Here is a 20,696-nt window from a genome sequence, read left to right as displayed (position 1 = left end):
CCGATTGGAGTCATAAGAGGAAAGAATATCACTTCAGTCGTTCCGAATGCCTCAGATGGGAGGTTTAGCTGGGGTAGAGCGTTGAGGGGTTGAAAAGTTTAGCTGGTGTCTCCGTCGAACTGGAGTCCAGATCATTGTCAGGGGTTAGAGAGGTTTAGCGATCAGATTTGTGGGTGGCGGTGAAAAATCTTCCTCGGGTATAGGTGGCAATCCCAGATTGCGTATGAAAGCCTCGCATTCATGCAGCTCACGTATGGAATATTGTGTTCCATCTCTGGAGGCCGAAAGGCGGAAAGGGAACCCCCATCTGTAGGGGACCTGGTGCTGTTGAAGATGCATTGTTACCGGACGAAGGTTTCGCCTTTTGGCTAAAGTGATGGGGGATAAATCACTAAAGATTTGTTTTTTGGATCCTTTGAAATCGATGTGATTTTTGTTACGTGTGGCCATAGAAAGATTCCTTACTCTCATAGTAGAGAAAGTGGATTATTATATCTCTTGGGTTGGATCCTGGAGGGGGCTTTGGAGCAAGAGATCTATGGGCCCTGTCCTTGTGCCAGTCAATGTCTGGAATGTGTGGGGCTATGGTGACAAATAGGCCCACTATGTAGACCCTCAGCTCCTTGTCACTGACTGTTTCAGGGACTCCGCGGATCCTCAGGTTTTGGCGGCGTTCCCTCTTCTCCAAATCTTCCTGCTGTAGCTGGATCTGGGAGACAGTATGTTTGAGGGTTGCGTTATCCTCTTCTAGGACATGTACATATTGTACTCTCTCGTCAAATTCCCTTTCCAAGGTATCTGTACGTGCTCCTAACTGATCTCTCTCTCTCTCCTCCCCCCACCCCCCCCCCCCCCCCCCCCGAGTTCCTGTGCTAGCTTTCCCACAGCTGCTGTAATGTTATGTGTCAGATCATGTAACAGGCCTTGCATTTTTGAGTGCAGTACTGCCACCGTGACTGAGCTATCATGGTCTATCCCCAGGGAGTGAGGGCTGGAATGTGGGTTACCTGGTGGTACCAGAGTGTGCTCCGCGAAGCTCGTCGGGCCCATCTGATTAATCGAGGCTGGGGATTGTGGCCTGTACAGGAAGCGCTCCATGTGCTGTGAGGGCTGGAACGAAGGAGGCGGATTAAAGCCTTGATAGATGTGTTTTTGCAGTCCAATTTTCCCCATGTGATGCCCAGGGGATTCCGGGAGCTTTTGGGGTGGATCCTGTGGCTGAGTAAGCTGCAGAAGCGGAGCAGGATCGTTCGGTGAGGGAACGGGGACTGGAGCTACCCTATTAAGCGCCCACCATCTTGCCTGCCGCGCATGCGCCCCCTATAGATTTATTCTAAGACGGATATCGAATGATAGCTTTGAAAAATATAGACCAGTGTGAAACATCACTCTACTTAATTTTTTCTCTGAACTGGAGAGAAGCAACAACTAATGGTCAGGCCAAAAAAAGTCTGATCTTTGCTGGTCCAAAAGGTGGAAATCTGAATGAATGGCAATGTGGGCAATTGCTTTCCAGAAGGATACAATAAACTCTCCCAGAAAAACATCAACATCAATCCCACACAAAGTTGGTTTCCACCCTGAACCTCTCAAACAATAAGTACAAAAGTTTAATGTCTGTTGTGACCTTGCTGGGACAATGGACCAGGGACAGAATACTCAAATGAAATACAAGGTGAATGAAACTGTATAGAGCAGTGAAGGCAAACTTTGGCACCCCAGATGTTTTGGAACTACATTTCCCCATGATGCTCAAGTACACTGGAGAGGTCATGATCATCATGGGAAATGTAGTTCCAAAACATCTGGGGTGCCAAGGTTTGCCAGCACTGGTATAGAGCCAGTGAGAAAGAAGGCCTTTATTCTGGTTCCAAGACTAGCAAGAAAAAAAAAACATTCATCTTTTGTGTGAAGGACATACAAGAATTAAGGGATTTGTGTGAGGGCTCTTTAAACACTTCATTGCTTGTGCTTCCTACCAAGAGGTCCACGCCTGGCAGCACCCCGCCTGCTACAAAGGTTCCGAACAACTCAGAGTGAAGGGACCACTTCTGACTCCAGACGCTGCCAGCTGAGGAAGTCCGCCCACCAAAAGGTCTACGCCTGGAATGGTCAAGACTGAAATATGAATCCTTGCTTGTTCCTCCCCGATTATAATCTAAGCCACTGATGTGGAGCTGTGTGACAATCTGGTCAGATGACCCTCCAGTAAGATGGATGAATACTGCAGACAGCCAAGTTCCCTGCTCTGACGAGGTGCCCAGGACCTCCTACCCAGTCTGACACCCATTGTGAAGGTCATCCAAAAGACGGTACTCCAGAGGTGGATTTTTAGGCCAACAGGCCAGGGACAATCTGTTAAGACACTGGATCGACTTGTCTTGCAACTACAGAAGGTTGGGTTGCGAGATCTGGAGTGAAATTGGGCAGGCCTAGGAATCTCTTGCAAAAGTGAAGAGTGAGACTACTCCTGGACTAGAAAGTCTGAATCTAAAACTAGAGTGTCCACATTTTTTTTTTTTTAGAGTGAGCTATGTCCTGGACTAGATCCAGGCACTCAACGCAATGAGTGAATTCAAGCACCAATTTTTGAGGGTCCAAAAAGCATCCAAATTGCTGTAATGTCCAGACAGTCAAAGTCAAGTTGTCCAACCCATCCTGACTGCTCCCTCAACAGGAGGTTGTCAAGTGTACAATGGGGATGTAATGTGAACATTGTAGGGTCAGCATATTGGTGAACTGAGATGTAGATGTCAGACCAAAAGTCAGGGCCACAAACACATGTTCATAAAAAACATTACATAATAAATATACAGTGCATCAAACCTAAATGTGCACACTAATAAAATAGATTGTCATAACAGCAAGCAAAAAATCCAAAAGTGATAAATCACAACACCAAATTGAAATGCTCCGAGATAAAAACCTTCAAATTCTTCCACCACGAGTGCTCAGTATGAAGCTGGCCACTCACTACAGATGTGTGACCCCCTTTTACAGGAAGGTCAAAAAACGCTTTAGGAACACCAGATTGGTTCTGCTAATAGCATAAATCCACTCCAGTGGCCACTTACGGTATACATTCCACCGCTAATAGGTTTCCTAATCTGACAGAACATGAAGGAGGCAGGACATCTTATTGCATCCAGCAAAGTCTTCAATTTCAGTCAGAAGGTGTTGACGGCCATTTTAGTACACCCCACACTGCTCAGCGCCACACTTGGTCATAAGACGCCGATGGACATTTTTGAACACCCTCACTTAGTTGTGGCGAAATACTGTATTTTAGTATATCAGCTTAGTTTACTGCTAAAATAAGTGAAATTTAAGCCTTCGCTGAGTGTAAGACGTCCGTTGCCGCCTTAGTGTTCTGTCAGATTAGGAAACCTATTAGCGGTGGAACACATGCAGAAAATATTTTTGGCCAGTCAGCTGACAGAAGATCACTTCTGTTACCTGATCTGGTGGGTTTTCTAATCTGACAGAACCACTGGTAATGGCTTGTAAACAACAAATTGAAGCTGGAGGTTACAAAATAATCATCACTTCAGGTTTCTGGCATCACAAAAGAGGGACAGTAACTTTCATTCCTTCCTCTCTCTTCTCAGTGAATGCAACCCAACTGGTTGCATTGTTCCCAGGCTCACCAATGAGATGGTAGTGGGGCGGCAGTAGCCAGCTGTAACAGGGATCCAGCGGCTGTTTAGCTGCTCTGGTCATTGTTACCTTTTAGGAAATCTCTGGTGCTAAAAAAAGTATTTCTATGTCATTGCTGCAGCAAGCAGGAGCAACTGAAGGGAGATACTTCGCCAAATCTGTATAGTGGGAAAAGAGTGCAAAAATTTTTCAGAGAGAAGGCAAGGGCTGAGGCAATGCTAGTGGCTCTGGACCTGAAAAGAGGGCAGCAGCTAGCACTGAAAAATACTTCAGGGCCCATAACAGAAAACCAAAAAAATATAAAATAAATAAAACTCCAAAAGGCATAAAAAACAAACAAAAATTGGATTTTTATAAGAGCTTGTCTGTAAAATCCTTTTCTTGGAGTACATCATGGGACACAGAACACCATAGTTATCACTATGTGGGTATATAGGCACCTTCAAGTGATAAACACTGGTATACCCAACTAAGGGAGTATGCTGTATCAGTTCAAATGGCCGTTTTTGTAACACTGACAAAACTAAGTTCAAGACCCAAGGGTTCAAAGGTGATCTTACTAGCGGATTAAACTGCATCACCACGTGCATAAAACCCCGGACTAAAGAATGTGAAGCAAGCGGTATTTGAAATAAAACCGATAAAGCTGAGATTTGGCCCTTAATAGTACTCAAGGCCAACTTCATCTCTACCCCTAATTGTAGAAAGGCAAGAATTATGCCTATGATATACTTTCAAGGGTGCCAACCCTTGGATTCATACCAGGAAACATAAGCCCTCCAGTCTCTAATATATAGTTCTAGAAGCTGGATTCCTTGCATTAATCAAGATAGAGATAACTGACGTGGAAAGCCCACATTTCTTCAGAATAGCAAAGCCGTTAAATTTAGCGTTCGTAAGGTAGGATGGAATATCGGGCCCCTACGAGAGTAGGTCTGGCCGTAGTGGAAGGGACCATGGATCCTCCACCGCCATCTTTAAGATTTCTGCATACCAGGACTTCTGGGCCACGCTGGGGCTACCAGAATTACCAGCTTTCTTCTGCAAAGTTGTGGGCAGCAACTGAATAGGGGGGAATGCATAAATCAGTGTGAACTGATCCCACAGGGTCACCAACGCATCTGTTCCACATGTGAGTGGATCCCTCGCCCTGGACACAATGTTGACCAACTTCATTTTGAACTTGGATGCCAGAAGATCTGTCTGGAGACCCCCATTTCTGGCAAACAGCCCGAAAAATGTCGGGGTGGAGAGACCATTCCCCCGGGAGCAACTGCTAGTGGCTCAAGAAGTCTGCCTGCCAATTCTCTACTCCCGGAATGAAAACTGTTGATAGGCACGAACATTCCTTTCTGCCCAAGTTAGGACATTGTTCACCTCCCCATGTGTTGCGAGACTTCTGGTGCCCCCTTGGTGATTGATATAAGCCACAGCTGTGGCAGTGTTGGATCCTAACAAGACAACCCAGTCACCTGAATGTCCAGGCCTTTAGAGCCAGACCCACTGCTCGAAACTCTAGGATGTTTATGGGCAAGGTCCTTTCGGTTCTTGAACACTGTCCTTGGACAGCTGTCTTTTCTAGCACTGCTACCCAGCCTGAAAGGCTGGCATCGGTCTTTACCAACTTCCAGATAACTGGTCTGAAGATTTTCCTTTCAGCAGATTCTGGGTTAGTAACTGAGGCTTTGGGAAACCCTTAGGGACAGCCGCATTGGCAAGTCCAAAGCCTGAATTGTTTTGTTCCAAGCAGACAGGATACTGTTTTGCAACAGTCTCGAATGGAACTGAGCATAGGGAACCACTTCAAATGAAGCCACTGATCTTTACCTGAGGCAAGAACACCTTCTTCTGAGCTGAGTCTATGATCAGACCCAAGTACTCCACCCTTTTTAGCTATTTTAAGGAAGACTTCTCTGGGTTGAGAATCAAACCTAGACTTTCCAGGTAACTGGTTGTAATGCGCATGCTTTGCTCCAAACAAGCCACCGACTGGTCTGTTAGCAATAGATCTAGGCATGCCAAGACTGTTATGCCCTGTGCCCTTAACCTGGCTAGAGACGGGGCCAGAACTTTTGTAAACACCCGGGGTGCTGTAGCTAGCCCGATCCCCATGAAAAGGAAAATCAGGAGCTTTTTGCATGGTTCTTTGGCTAACCAATTATTTAACCACAAGATTCTATGCATGTGTACTAGCACAAGCGCAAGGTGGGACGTCTGGTGAATATAATCTTTAATGGCATCTATGGCAAAACATAATGCTCTTGGTAGTTCGCCCAAATCCCGGGCTTGCTGTACAGAAACCTCTTTAATGGCCTGGTCCTTTAGGGATTGACAGATGCCTATTGCAGCAACTGCAGGCGGAGCAACAGTATCTACTAAAGCAAAAGAGGATTTTAACAGGAATTCCAACCTTTTATCTGTTGGATCCTTAAGCATTTGAGCATTGTCTTCTGGACAAGCCAGACTTTTATTTCACACTGGAACATCAACTGCTGGTACATTCAATTTTTTGGTGAATTTCTCCTTCATTGGATAGAGAACTGAGAATCTCTTTGGAGGGAGAAAATGCTTATCTGGGTGACCCCATTCACCATAAATAAGCTGTTCTAGTAATGAATGGACAGGAAATGTATGCAAAGGCTGTGAAGGTTTTAAAGGAACCCAAGGAAGAAACCGAACTTTCAACTGACTCCATTAGGGGTAGCTTGAAAGTGGAGCGGACCATTTCTGTAAGTGACTGTACCAGCAATTTCTCAGATTGCGAGGCTGAAAAGGGTTAATCTACCATTGTTTCCTCTGCAGAGGAGTAATCGGTTTGTCTTTCCTCCTGGTCGCCTGAGGGTAAAACCTCACCCACTGTCCCCTTGGCAAAGGTTCTAAGGTGGGGGGGTCTAACACGCTTCCTCTCCTTTTGAATGGAGGATGCGATTAAAACCGCAAATCTTCCCTCTAAGCCCAGCAGGGCGAAGGAAAAGGCATCTTCAGTCATACAGGGACTGAGATGTGAGAAGCAGCTGCACCAATTTAATCCAATGACTCACTCTGGCTTGCCATATCTGTTATTTCAGGCGAGGATGACAGTGTCGAGGCACGACTGGAGTTCCTAGCGCCTGGGGGTGAAATCTTTGGTACCTTTTTGGTTTTTGCGGTGTCTTTTTTGGCAGGCATAGTCCTAAGCACAAAAAAGCAGAGGCACCATTTAAATGCACTAATCGCTGAACATAATCTGACAGTGTAATGCCACTATACAAGTTCAGCCTAGCGCTGGGAAAAATGTCCTTTCCATATTAGGAATGCCCATTTGCAGCCCTTACGTGCCCCACTGCTCCTGTGTCCTGAGTGTAGCCAGGCTTGCTTCTCCTCGCTATAAAGCCGAGGAGAGACTGCTCCAGTTAATGTATTATCCCTACGCTAGCGCCGCGCGTCGTCGTGGACGCCATATCCTACACACTATGCCGCGCCCCGCCCCCTTTGTCAACCTGCCCCACCCCCTATAGTATTGAAAATTCAAAAACTTTCGCGCACGCGGGCCGCTTTCGGATCCGCAGACCCATCACTGGGGGGGGGGGGGGTGGGAGAGGCAGCCTAATGACGCCAAGCAAGAGAAAAGGCCTCTGGAGCCGAAAGCCGGGACCTCCGCCAGGGAGGAGGGGGGGGGGCAGGGGCGGTTCCCTAACCCTCTTGGTCCCTCCAGGGGGGAGTAATGCAGGATGGCAGATCTTACCTCAAGAGGAATACCCACTGTGGAAGCTGCTGCTGCCACACACAGACTGACACTGAGCTGAAGTGAAGACAGATTAAAGCGGAGGTTCACACAAAAAAGGAATCTCAGCTTTTGTATAATACAAGTATTGGCACTCACTTCTGGGCATAGATATCTGCAGAATCTACGGGTATATACGCCACTTCCTGTCCCAACCGCCCCGTATGCTGGGAAATACACGGGTCCCAGAGACAGCCGGGACCATCCGTATTGCGCAGTGCAACTCGTGCATGCGCAGTTGGGAACGCTGGACAGGTAAGTGTCCATATTTTAAAAGTCAGCAGCTGCAGTATTTGTAGCTGCTGACTTTTAAAATAAAAAATTTCGGTGGAACTCTGCTTTAACCACTTGCTTACTGGGCACTTAAACCGCTCTCAGTCCCAGACCAATTTCAAGTTTTCAGCGCTGATGCACTTTGAATGACAATTGCGCGGGCATACAACACTGTACCCAAATGAAATTTTTATCATTTTTTTCCCACAAATAGAGCTTTCTTTTGGTGGTATTTAATTATAGTTGGGAGTTTTATTTTTTGCTAAACAAAAAAAGATGCAAAAAAAAATAAAAAATCATGTTTAAGTTTGTTATAAAATTTTGAAACAGGTCATTTTTATCCTTCATTGAAGTGCGCTGATGAGGCGGCACTGATAGGCTGCACTGGTGGGCACTGATAGGCTGCACTGGTGGGCACTGATAGGCTGCACTGGTGGGCACTGATAGGCATAGTTAAGGCGGCACTAATAGGCACAGATAAGGCGGCACCGATGGGCACAGATAAGGCGGCACTGATGGGCACAGATAAGATGGCACAGATGGGTGGCACTGATAGGTACCACTGATAGATGGGACCGATGGGCACTGATAGGTGGCACTGCTGAGCGGCACTGCTGGGCACTGGTAGATGACACTGATGGGCACGGATATGTGGCACTGGGGTGCAGCACCTTTGTTGAGGCAGATTGTGGGCACTGCTGGGTGGCACTGTGGGCACTGCTGGGTGGCACTGTGGGCACTGCTGGGTGGCACTGTGGGCACTGCTGGGTGGCACTGTGGGCACTGCTGGGTGGCACTATGGGCACTGCTGGGTGGCAGTGACGGGGGGCACTTATTTTTTTATTATGCTTAGTGATGAGGGGGCAGGTGGGCACTGGTAGGGCTGGCCGTGATCGGGACTGATGTCCCGATCACAGCCACCGGTGATCGGCTTTTTTTTTTTTTTCTCCTCACGCTGTCAGCGCGAGGAGGAATAATAGCCGATTACCGGCTCCGTTATATCACATGATCAGCTGTCATTGGCTGACAGCTGATCACGTGATAAGGGGTCGGGATCGACCCCTTGCTCGGATCGGTGATCAGGCGAGTCTCATAGACTCGCCGATCACAGAGCTCGCCGCGCGCGCCCCTCAGGGGGCGCGCAGGCCACTCGTGCACGGGACTACGTCAATAGACGTAGTCCCGGCAAAGGAGATCCGCGCTGTAGCCGTCATTCGGCTATAGCGCGGGTCTCAAGTGGTTAAGGTATGTGCATATACTCCCTCTAGTGGAGAATTAAGGCATGACAACATTTTTTCCCAAAAGAAAACCATAGGTGGACTTTTATAGTTCCTAGGCTTCTTCCCTTTCCTCATCGCAGTATTCTGCTGAATTAACCACTTCAATACCTTAGGGCGTCATACGACGTCCCTGACTTACTGCGAGGATATCTGAATGATGCCTGCAGCTACAGGCATCATTCAGATGATATTCTTTCCAGGTGGCGATTCTGTGCACGATAAGAACGATAATAGCTGTAGTACCACCTCTTCATCGTTCTTATAGGCGCCGGCAGGGGATGCCCACCGCCATCCGGTGCTTCTTTGGGCTCTTCCGTGCCATCGGAGGCCCGGAGAAAGAATCGGCCGGCGCCGGATGAAAATAGACATCACGCTCGGGTTCCCGGAAGTAAAAGCCGCAATCGCGGCTGTCAAGATGAGATCGGTGATTTTGTTTTTCTCGATCTCATGCTTTCCAGCCTGGAGGAGAGATGTGGGGTCTTATTGACCCCGCATCTCTCCATAAAGAGGACCTGTCACAATAGATTACTATTACAAGGGATGTTTACATTCCTTGTAGTAGGAATAAAAGTGATCAAAAAAAAAGGAAAAAAAAAAATATTAAAAACGCCCCTGCCCCTGGTAGCTCGCGTTCAGAAGTAAACACACATGCAAGTCCCACCCACATATGTAAACGCCGTTCAAACTACATGTGAGGTATCGCCGCGTGCGTTAGAACGTGTGCAACAATTCTAGCACTAGACCTCCTCTGTAACTCTAAAGTGGTAAGCTGTAAAATTTTCAAGCGTTGACTATGGAGATTTTTAAGTACCGAAGTTTGGCGCCATTCCATGAGTGTGCACAATTTTAAAGCGTGATATGCTGGGTATCTATTTACATGGCGTAACTTCTTTCACATTATACAAAAAATTGGGCTAACTTTACGGTTTTGTTATTTTTTAATTCATGAAACCATTTCCCCCCCCCCCCCCAAAAAAAAGGCATTTGAAAAATTATTGCGCAAATATAGTGCAAGATAAAACGTTGCAATGACCGCCATTTTATTCCCTAGGGTGTCTGCTAAAAAAAAAACATATGTTTGGGGGTTCTGAGTAATTTTCTAGCAAAAAAATTATGATTTTTGTAGGAGTGCCAGAATAGGCCTAGTATTGAAGTGGTTAACAGACAGATCCAACCTTTGCGGCGGGCTGCGTTAATAAACCTTCAAGGACCGGGTGCCTTTTTATCGGGGTTCCATTCCCTTGGACCTGTAATGGCACCCCACAAGGAAAAACTTTAGGTAATGTAAGCATGACCAAAGTCCTGGGTCCAGCCCTGCAAGGAGAAGCGTTACAGGCAAAACCTTGTTCTTATGCGAGGCCCGGGTACCATCCACCTTAGCCTCAGTGGCACTTTGGATGGATCCAGTCTGTGGAGGCTATTTAAATCCAGCAGGGATCCCTCTGGTGGATTTCCTCAGAGCACATCTTCACTCGTGACCAACACCTTAGACACTGGCAAAAAAACTGAGGTACTCCTATTAGGAGGAGGGGTTATATATAACTGAGTGCAGAGGAGATATTTTTCATATTCATCTACAGTTGTACAATGTTCACCAGTCCAATTCATTCCCATGCATCTAGCTGTGTAATAATACAGGTACATGACCTCTACAATGAGACCCTGGTAGATTTTTCTTTTTTTCAGGAAAATTTAATTTTGACACTTACCAGTTAGAAAAATACATGACTGAAGACAGATTGCACTCAGGTTTTACTAACAAAGGATGACCAAACCAGAACACTCACTTTTATTTGACCTGTCCTTTTCAGATTTTTTTTTCTCAGACTTCGGTTTTGCAGTCACATTTGCTTCCTCTGAATCCTTCTGAATCTTTTTTTCCTTCTTGTCCTTCTTTGCCTTTTTGGCTGGTTTTTGATTCTGCTTTTCGAGGTCTAGGGAGATCTCGCGTTTCTTGCTGCTCTTCAACTTCTTATGAGACAGTGAAGGGAGCTCTGTAGTAGGCTGGACACTCGTGTCATCTCCTGAGGTTGGACTCTCAGGGACCCATGTAGAAGACAGGAAGGGCTGAGGAAGGGGACTCTTCTTGGGCACATCATTATTCTGTACTAGAGGCGTGGCAAAATCAAAGACTGTGGTCTCAGCAGCTTTCTTAGATATTTTGTTCTTCTTTGCTTTCTTTGGACTCCTTCCTTCCAGTAGGGCTAAAACAGTTTCTTCTTCGGATTCCAGCAAGGCTAGAAGAAAAAGGTGCAGATATGGAATGAATAGTACAAACAGACTGTTATTAGTAAATCTACTGTATATTATACAAACAATATTTAAAGAGACTGTCATTAAAGTTGAACTCTAGGAAGATAAATAATGGGGTGTCAGATTTGAGTTCATGGGTGTGCTGCTTTTGCATCACTACTCTGTCAGAGGACAGGGGAGGGACAAAACTTGCAAGAGTTCCTATACTGCAACTAGGCTGTTTAACTGTTAGAGCAATAATTTTAATTACCGTATTTATCGGTGTATAACGCGCACCTTTTTCCCCTTAAAATCAGGGGAAAATTGTGGGTGCGTGTTATATGCCGATCCCCTGCCGTTTCTAAGCTTCTCTGCGGCTTTTGGCTATTTTGGGCCGCACTCAGCTGTTCTCGGCTATTCTCAGCGGCTTTCGGAAAGCCGAAAGCTGCCCGAGAAAGGCCGATTGCGGCTGAAAATAGCCGAAAGCCGTAGAGAACGGCCAATTGTGACCGAAAATAGCCGAAACCCGCCGAGCGCCGCCGAGATACACAGGACATCTGCTCTGTATCTCGGCGGTGCCATTTTTAAACGGCAAAGACACTGACAAGGCTACAAATGATTGACAAGGCTGCAATGCAAGGCTGCAAATGACTGACAAGGCTGCAATGGAAGGCTGCAAATGACCGACAAGGCTGCAATGGATGGCTACACTAATGGGCATTTAAATGTAAGTTTTTTTCCTTAAACTTCCCTCCTAAAAGTTTTTTTTTTAATATTCCCTCCTAAACTTGGGGTGTGTTTTATACGCCGCCGCATGTTATACACAGATAAATACGGTATATAGAGTAAGCGCTGTGTAAATTTACTGAATGGACAGAAAGACAACCCTTTGGCAGGTAAAATAGTTAACTGTATCTCATCTGTCCATTTACCTGACAAAAAAAAAAATAGAAAATCTGCAGATACAAAATGCGAACACCTAGAGCTGATTGCATATACCTGCAGAAACGTACTAAAAACTAGCATTACAGCCAAATACTCAGGCTATTCTAGTTGGCCAGTGTGGCAATTCATCATAATGAGGTGAACCTGAATGTGGGAGAATAAACTGTAGCCGCAGCCTTCAACACTACCTAGAAAAACAGCTTAATTTGGGTACCCAAGTTTGAATATCCATTCACTGGTTGTGGCACTTACAAGTTACATTTAAGGCCCATTCACACCATCATACATGGCCACTGGTACACCGTTGGAAGACCCGATGATCCTAATGCATTGCACAGTTTACATTTCATTTTTTCTGAAAACTATCAAAAATGTCATGAATGACATTTTAATACAGTTCTATTCATAGCAGCAGTGTTGCAATGCAGTGGCTCATGCCGCAACCTGCTGCACTAAAAAGTAGTAAATGCATGCAGAATTTTTTTTGACACACATCACAGTGATGCTGTGGTGTACTTGGACACCACTGGACACAAGACAAAACATTTTACCTTGTCTGTGTTGGAGCTGTGCTGAAAATTGACAGCGCAGCCCCAAGGCATCTGGTGTGAACAGGACCCTAAGAAAAGCTACGGCCATACAGTGCTTTTAAAAAGAAAACAATAAAAAAAAGAGCAGAATTTATTGATCAACAAAAAGCCAGAAGAGTCATATGACTGGCTTTCTTCCAATCATGGATCCGTGCTAAGCAGAACAACCTCCCTAGAGCATCAAAGGGGTAAATACATTTCAGTCCATATTTAAAAAAAAATAAGACTTCTCCTGCAGCCAGTAAAGACCTTAGATGATCCTGGGTGAGTAGACTTGCTGTGCACCCTGAAATATCAGTTTTGTGTGGAGTATCAGTGTTACTATCTGAATTTACACTATTTAAATAAAAAAGGAAAAAAAAAAGCCTCTACTTACCTACTGCTGATGGGGATTGTTCTGGAAGAGCTACTGGCAGAACTGGTATTGCATCAGGCTGGACTTTGTTTTTAGCCTCCTTTTTCTTACTTTTTCCAGAAACCGAATCCAATATGTTTGTGGCTTTTGAGGCTCTTTTTCTTTTCTTTGGAGTGGTTATCACAGGAGAAAAAACGTTGAGAGGCTTGAAAATTAAATAAAAGCCCAGTTAAGCTACATGTACTCACTAAAGACTGCTTTTGTGAACATACATTGCAGAATTTGGAAGGAAATAAACATGTTCTCATTCAATTCAATAATACCTGAGAATCTTTTGGCTTGCTGCCACCTGATGGTGTTGAAGGAACAGCTGGCTTAATCTTTTTTACATCTATTACAAATAGAAAGAAATGTAGGACACTGTAACAAAACACTAAAACCACTTACATAAGTTACTTTAAGGCCTCATGTACACTTCTGCTGGTAAATGTTAGTTTAAGAGCAGTTGGGCATTTTTTTCAACTGCTCCTGAACTCTCCTCTGTTATCTTATCAGTACATGTACACAGGGTCAATTACAGTCGTTTACAGGCAGTTGAGTTTAAAGGGCCTTTTTTAGAAAGCAAAAAAATGAGTTCAAACGCTTCTAAATGTGGTGACTTGCGTTTAGCCACGTTTTGTTTACAGGCGCTTTTCATTTTTGGCTATTTTGAAAAAAAAAATGGTCAAACACTAAAGGTGGCATGTAAATGTGGCAAAATCTGAAGTTTTAAAAGCGGGTTACTATCTGTCAAGTTAAATTGTTCAGGAGAGGTTGTAAAAACTTCCCGTGTACATTAAGCCTAAGAAATGAACAAACTGAGCGCAAAATTGTGTTTTTCTTACCAGTGCTTGACGTTTTGCTCACACTTCTTCCAACTGACTTCTGACTAGATGTGAGATTTCCAGTGGCAGCACATTTATCCTGCAATACAAACATTTCAGTTCTCTCACTTCCATGGCCTGCCCTCCACACCGAATCTTTGAGCTAACAGATTGACTATTTAGAAAAAAAATCCAAAATGGACCTAGATTTTCTTAGGAATAGTAAAATCAGTTATAGTAAATTTGTGATTAAAACACAATCATTTGGACAGTAACAATGACAAAGGTTTCACCTCCTAAAAACAAAAAGAAAGCTGCGAGTATAAAAATGCAGGCTCCTTGAGAATGCATCTGGAACATCTATTATTGCCCTCTGCCAGGGCTAAATGCAAAGTGGTTCTGAATTGGCAAAGCATAAACACTTTTTAGGTAGTGATGGAGCATACTTGATCCCATCTGCCACACACATTCTTATATGCATTGTAGTCAGTTCAGCATAGGGCTATAACCAAACAGGAATGCATAGGGGCAGGTGAAAACACTGACACTACCATAATTGGTGGAGCTTTGCCTGTTGAGAACAGCTGGGTATTCAAGCATAGTACAGAGAAGTTGCATGGGATGAGCAGGGGTGCTTGCTATTGATACCTGCTAGAAACTTTTCACTTTATGCCAGGATTGAGAACCAGTGCCTGAGAAATGTGTATAGCCAATAGAGGTGGACCAACTGTTAGCGTCCTACCTCTGACTGCCAGGACCTATAAAATGAAAGCAGTTGTAAACTCTTTAACAACTTTTTACTACAGGCAAGCCTATAATAAGGCTTACCTGTAGCTACCCTGGATATCTCCTAAACCTGCACGGTTTAGGAGATATCCTCTGTGTTAGGGTGTGCCGACATCATCAGCACATGGGCACTGAAGCAATGGCACACTCGTGCCGTTGCTTCAGCTATTATATACTGAAGAGCAGCAATATCACCAGCTTAGTCCCGATGACCAACCTGAACCATGCGGAACAGAGGAGGTGGATAACGCTCATGTGACCTGAACAAATAAGTTAAATTTTAAATCTTCAATTAAGATATATTAATGGATTGCTTAGTTTCTGTGCCCAATCTATATGCAGCGAGAGTATAAAGAGTATCTAAAGTGGTATAAACAACACAAACGCCACGTAAACAGGTAGGAAACACAAAAACTTTACAAAATAGTCCTCTGTGGGGCCCTGAGTCCAAGACACCAACAGTTGCCAGCCCTCATATCTGAGAAACTGTGTAAAAGTTAACACACCTGAACAGGCCTGTCCTCCTCACTGTCTGAAGAAGCCATGTCAGAGTTGTCATTCGGTTTAGTCACAACTGTGCTCTTAGCTGGTGATGAAGACGTCAGTTTTGTAAGACTGGCTGCTGGTTCAGGTTTCTTCTGTGTTTTTCCAAAACTTGAGGTTAACTTTTCATAAGCAAACAAAACAATGTAAAAATGTGTTAAAATCTAAAATGATGGACAATATACAACCAAACAAAGCAAAATAATAGGATTTTTAAAACAGCTTACCCCTAAAATACTTTTCTTGGAGTACATCATAGGACACAAAGCCTTAAGTATTTATTTGGTGGGTTATAGATACCTTCAGGTGTTGACACTGGCACACCCAATACAGGAAGTTGACTCCTATATAACCCCTCCTCGTTCCAGGAGTAGCTCAATTTTTGTAGCCAAGCAATATACTTGCACCCCATAAAAAAGAGGGGTGTCCTGTGTCCTATGATGTACTCCAAGAAAAGGAATTTACAAGTAAGCCATTTAAAAAATCCTATTTTCCTTCTCATTCTTCATCGACCCCCCTCTACAGCTGCTGAGACACACGCTGTATTAGCACAGATTTAAACAGGGTCTATACACTATTACTCCCTCTAGAGGAGTTTTTAAGGCATTTTTACAATACAATTGAAAGAAAAGTCATAGGTGGACTTTGCAGTTCCTATGCTTTCCTCTTACATTTTCCTTGCTGCAGGATACTGCTGTAAACAGATAGATCCAAACTTCACCCATCACGGCGGGCAGCGTGGTTAAACCTTCAAATACGGTGGCCCTTTTAATAGGGGTTCCACTCCTTTGGACCATGTATAGCACCCCTCAGGATAGCTTTAGGTAATGAAGCAAGACCAAAAATGGTTCTGGTTCCTAGGGTCCAGCCCTCAGAGGAGCGTTACAAGCAAAACCTTGTTCTTCTATGCGAGGCCCGGGTACCATAATGGAGCCACAGTGGCAGGATGGATCCGGTTGTGGAGGCTTTTTAAATAAAGCATGGATCCCTCCTGGAGCTCCGCAGAGGACATCTTCACTCGTGCCAACACCTTTAGACACTGGCAAAAAACCTCCTGGAAGGAGGAGGGGTTATATAGGGGAGTCAACTTGCTGTATTGGGTGTGCCAGTGTCAACACCTGAAGGTAGCTACAACCCACTAAGCAAATACAGTGGGGCTAAAAAGTATTTAGTCAGCCACCAATTGTGCAAGTTCTCCCACTTAAAAAGATGAGAGAGGCCTGTAATTGTCATAGGTATACCTCAACTATGAGAGACAAAATGTGGAAACAAATCCAGACAATCACATGGTCTGATTTTTTAAAGAATTTATTTGCAAATTATGGTTTGGTCACCTACAAACAAGCAAGATTTCTGGCTCTTATGGACCTGTATCATCTTTAAGAGGCTCCTCTGTCCTCCACTCATTACCTGTATTAATGGCACCTGTTTGAACTTGTTATCAGTATAAATCTCCACTATGGTGAAGACCAAAGAGCTGTTGAAGGACACCAGCAACAAAATTGTAGACCTACACCAGGCAGGGAAGACCGAATCTGCAATAGGCAAGCAGCTTGGTGTGAAGAAAACTGTGGGAGCAATAATTGAAATGGAAGACATGCATCTTTCGTTCATTGACAGACACAGCTCCGTTAAATCTTGACCATAGGGACGTCCCCAAGCAGTGTCATAACGAGGGGTGGAAACAGTAAACATAACTTCATCCACAACCAGAGGTGCTCCTCAATGGCCAGGGAATGGAGGGCCACCTCCTTAGGGTGCGTTAGGACACAGAGGTCGCCAACTCAGAAACCTCCTGGCAGATGTAAGAGCCACTAGAAAGACCACTTTCTGAGAAAGAGTCAACAAGGGAATTTCCCTGATGTTCTCAAATGGAGGTTTCTGAAACTCCGAGAGCACCAGTTTCAGATCCCACGGAGGTAGGGGTGGTCGCACCAGAGGGACTACATGCTGAACCCCTTGCACAAAGGTGCTTACCAATGAGTGAGACGCCAGAGGTCGTTGGAAAAAGACAGCCTTGGCTGATATCTGTTCCTTGATGGTGCTTAAAGCCAGTTTCTGGTCCACTCCTTGCTGTAAGAACAGCAGGATCCTGGAAATGGAATAGGGGCACGGACGCCACCCCATCTCCTCACACATGAAGATATAAGCCTTCCATGTACGATGGTATATCTTCCGAGAAGTTTTTTGTGCCCTTAGCATGGTGGAGATAACAGAGTTCGACAGACCTTGGTTCCTTAGCACCTGGCTTTCAACAGGCATGCCATTAAAACCAGTGATGGTAAAGCAGGATAGAGTATCGGACCTTGCAATATGTCTTCTCTCATCGGCAACCGTCAGGGAGCATCCGCCACCAGGCGTACTAGGTCGGCGTACCAGGGACACTGGGGCCAATCTGGAGCAATCAGTATCACTGGAATACCCTCGGCCTCCACCCTGTGAAGCAGACGAGGCAACAGTTTGAGCGGAGGGAAGGCGTAAATTAGCCGGTACTGCTCCCATGGAGCCATCAACACGCCCGACGCGTCCGCCCAATGATCTCTTGTCCTGGACACGAACCTCTGCACATTGAGCCGAGAGGCCAGAAGATCCACATCTGGTGTGCCCCACGGCAGGCAAAGAAGCCTGAACACCCCTGGATGCAATGACCATTCTTCTGGATCCAGCATCTGGTGACTTATGCCGCGTACACACGAGCGGACTGTATGGCGTACTTAGTCCGTCATACAATCCGACGGACAGTCCGTCATACTTTCCACTGAACGGACTTGACCACACACGGATACCCAAACAGTCCGACGAAAGCTTGCGCGATGACGTGTACAGCACGTACGACGGGACTAGAAATAGGAATCCAATACACAGCAAAGCACCCTTCCGCCATGTTAATCCTTTCTGGGCATGTGCCATTCTTAGTCCGTCGAACTAGCATACTGACGAGCGGATTGTCCGCTGAAACCAAAGTACGACGGACAGAATTTTGAAAAATCCGAAATTCTTAGTACGCCGGACTGCACGCTGAAAAAGTCCGCTGAAGCCCACACACGAGCGGACTGTCCGCTGAAATGTGTTTCGACGGACTAAGTACGCCATACAGTCCGCCCGTGTGTACGCGGCATTAGATCGTTTGCCTGCCACTTTTCTATTCCTGGGATGTATATGGCCGACACGTGTTGCTCTGCCCACCGAATGACAGCGACCTCTCGTGCTGCAGCCGAGCTCCTTGTTCCTCCTTGATGGTTGACATATGCCACCGCCGTGGCATTGTCTGACTGGATCCTGATCGGACGCCCTCATAGCCTCATTGACCATGTGGAGAGACATAGCCCGATCGCTCGAAGCTCAAGCACAATAATCGGTAACTGGGATTCCTCCCGCAACCAAAGGTCCTGGGTCGACTGTACTTCGAGCACTCCACCCCAGCCGGTCAGGCTGGCGTCCATTGTGATCACCGTCTAATGGAAGAGGCATGAACCATTTCCCGGACCAAAGCGCCGAAGACCTCAGCCACCAGAGAGTCCCTGACTAACTGGCTCACCCGAATCGGCCGATCCAGGGATAACGGGGATTTGTTCCATTTGGACAATATCTCCCTCTGCAAGACTCTGGTGTGAAATTGGGTGTATGGTACCGCCTCAAAGGAGGCTACCATGAGACCTAGCACTCGCATGCAGTAACACAGTGACTACCACCTGCGGTTCATCAACAACTTCACCGCGGCTCTGAGAGTCTGTAGTTTGTCTGAAGGGAAAAACACACTTAGAGGGAATACAAGGATCGAGGAAAGGGAGAAGAGGGACCCCCTAAACGACCTCCCAGCTGCACCTCAACAGGGAGGGCTGTACTTACCGTCCGGACGAGCTGGAGGCATCCCACCACAGACCCACACCCGAGCAGTACGGGGTGGCTGCTGGACACGGCACACTGTGACAAAGACATCCGTAGCCCGGTCATATGTGTGCCCCGGAGCATGTAGCTCATCGGCTGCCCCTGGAGCCTGAGGGGCATGTCGTGGCCGACCCAGCGCGTAGCTAGGGCCTGCACACGATCAATGGCCAGGCTGGGGAGACTACAAGGATCTATATTATCCAGCCTGTAACCCAGCCGGCTGTTGATAGAAGATCACAGGATCAGTATCTTGCGCAAAAGGCAAAATCTAGAAAAAAATTCCCAGGACCGATGGTCCCGGCAGGGAGCCTAGGTCCTTCTCCTTCACTAGGCAGAAAAAAATTGAGTTGCAGGAAGCAGGCTGAGGGGTTATAGCCAGAGGGACCACACCTTGGGTGGAACTGTACAGTTCTGTTTTACACGTGTTACACGTCCTGCCTAGTCTTCTCCTGAAGGTGGCGTAATAACTCTGCGGTCAAGATTTAATGAAGCTGTGTCCGTCAATGAATGAAAGCGAAAAAAAAGATTTCACTATTGCAGCAGTAGATGCAAAACACGCCAAAAGTGTGAAGAGCCTTGTCCTCCGGCATTTGCAGCTTAGGGCAGAAAGAAGGCAACACTATGCCCTGGTTGAGATGGAAGGAAGGAACCACCTTAGGTAAAAATGAAAGCTAAAGGGTCAATTTACTCATTTTCTTTACCTTTTTCACAGGCTCCTCTTCATCAGAGCCATTCTCCTCTGAACTGCTCTCTTGCTTCTTCTGTAGCACTGCAGGACTCTGTGTTGTAGTCTTAACACTAGGCTGTGCTGCAGGTTTTGGAGTAGCTGCAGTAGGCTAGAGAGGAAAAATAAAACAAAGACCTATGAATGCAGGAATTTGCAAACCCCAGGTTGTAGTGCAATCCCCAATTTTTTCCCTTCAAAAAGGAGACCAGGAATTCCTGCTTCCCTTTCTGCATAGATGTCCAGATGGCTCAGTAATTAAAGCGGACCTTCAGGCATTTTGTTCAGCTTTCCATCTATTAAATCTTCTGCCCTTGTTTTAACTTTGGATAAAACTTTCCTGCCAGTAAATACCTTATACAGCTCACTTCCGGTTTCTTGTCTGGTGATTAGCCTAGGCTTATGACATCATACACAGCTCTCACTCTTGTGAGAGTTTACCAGGAAGGGAGGGGGAAGGAGTCATAAGAGGGCCCATGAAAGCTGCAGAGCTGGAGGTTTGCCTCTGTGTGTCTGTGTAAATCCAGGAAGAGAACAGGCAGCAGCTTCAGCTGCCCACAGTTAAAATGGTGGCAGCCAGACTCAGTGGAGGGTGATTTCTGCAGCATATTTGGCAAGTACAGAATCACGGTATATATAAACAAATATGCAAAGTGGTTGGAGGGAAGCTTCAGAATGGCAAAGCTGTTTTTATTACAAATTATGTGAGCAGACTGCAGTTCCTCTTTAAGTAAGAGGCTGTGTGGTGTGACAGCTGTGAAAAATCCCAAATACGCCTTGCAGGTAAAACAACTCCC

The 20,696-nt window shown here is 45.8% G+C and overlaps 1 protein-coding gene across 1 annotated transcript in view; it reads right to left on the bottom strand.

Annotated features, from left to right (window-relative positions):
- The window catches only part of TCOF1 (treacle ribosome biogenesis factor 1), a gene marked incomplete in the record, with an annotated part of 159,485 nt that overhangs the window by 9,486 nt on the left and 129,303 nt on the right, over positions 1 to 20,696 (bottom strand). Inside the window, 6 exon segments of the mRNA XM_077468300.1 lie at positions 10,761 to 11,210; positions 13,117 to 13,300; positions 13,419 to 13,486; positions 13,980 to 14,058; positions 15,251 to 15,409; positions 19,877 to 20,011. Of these exon segments, the coding sequence (XP_077324426.1) occupies positions 10,761 to 11,210; positions 13,117 to 13,300; positions 13,419 to 13,486; positions 13,980 to 14,058; positions 15,251 to 15,409; positions 19,877 to 20,011 (1,075 nt within the window).

The sequence above is a fragment of the Lithobates pipiens genome, unplaced genomic scaffold, assembly GCF_037356315.1.
Source record: "Lithobates pipiens isolate NorthernLeopardFrog02 unplaced genomic scaffold, aLitPip1_a1.2 Scaffold_8, whole genome shotgun sequence".
In the NCBI taxonomy this organism is placed as follows: Eukaryota; Metazoa; Chordata; class Amphibia; order Anura; family Ranidae; genus Lithobates; species Lithobates pipiens.
This window is presented reverse-complemented; position numbering and strand designations above follow the sequence as displayed.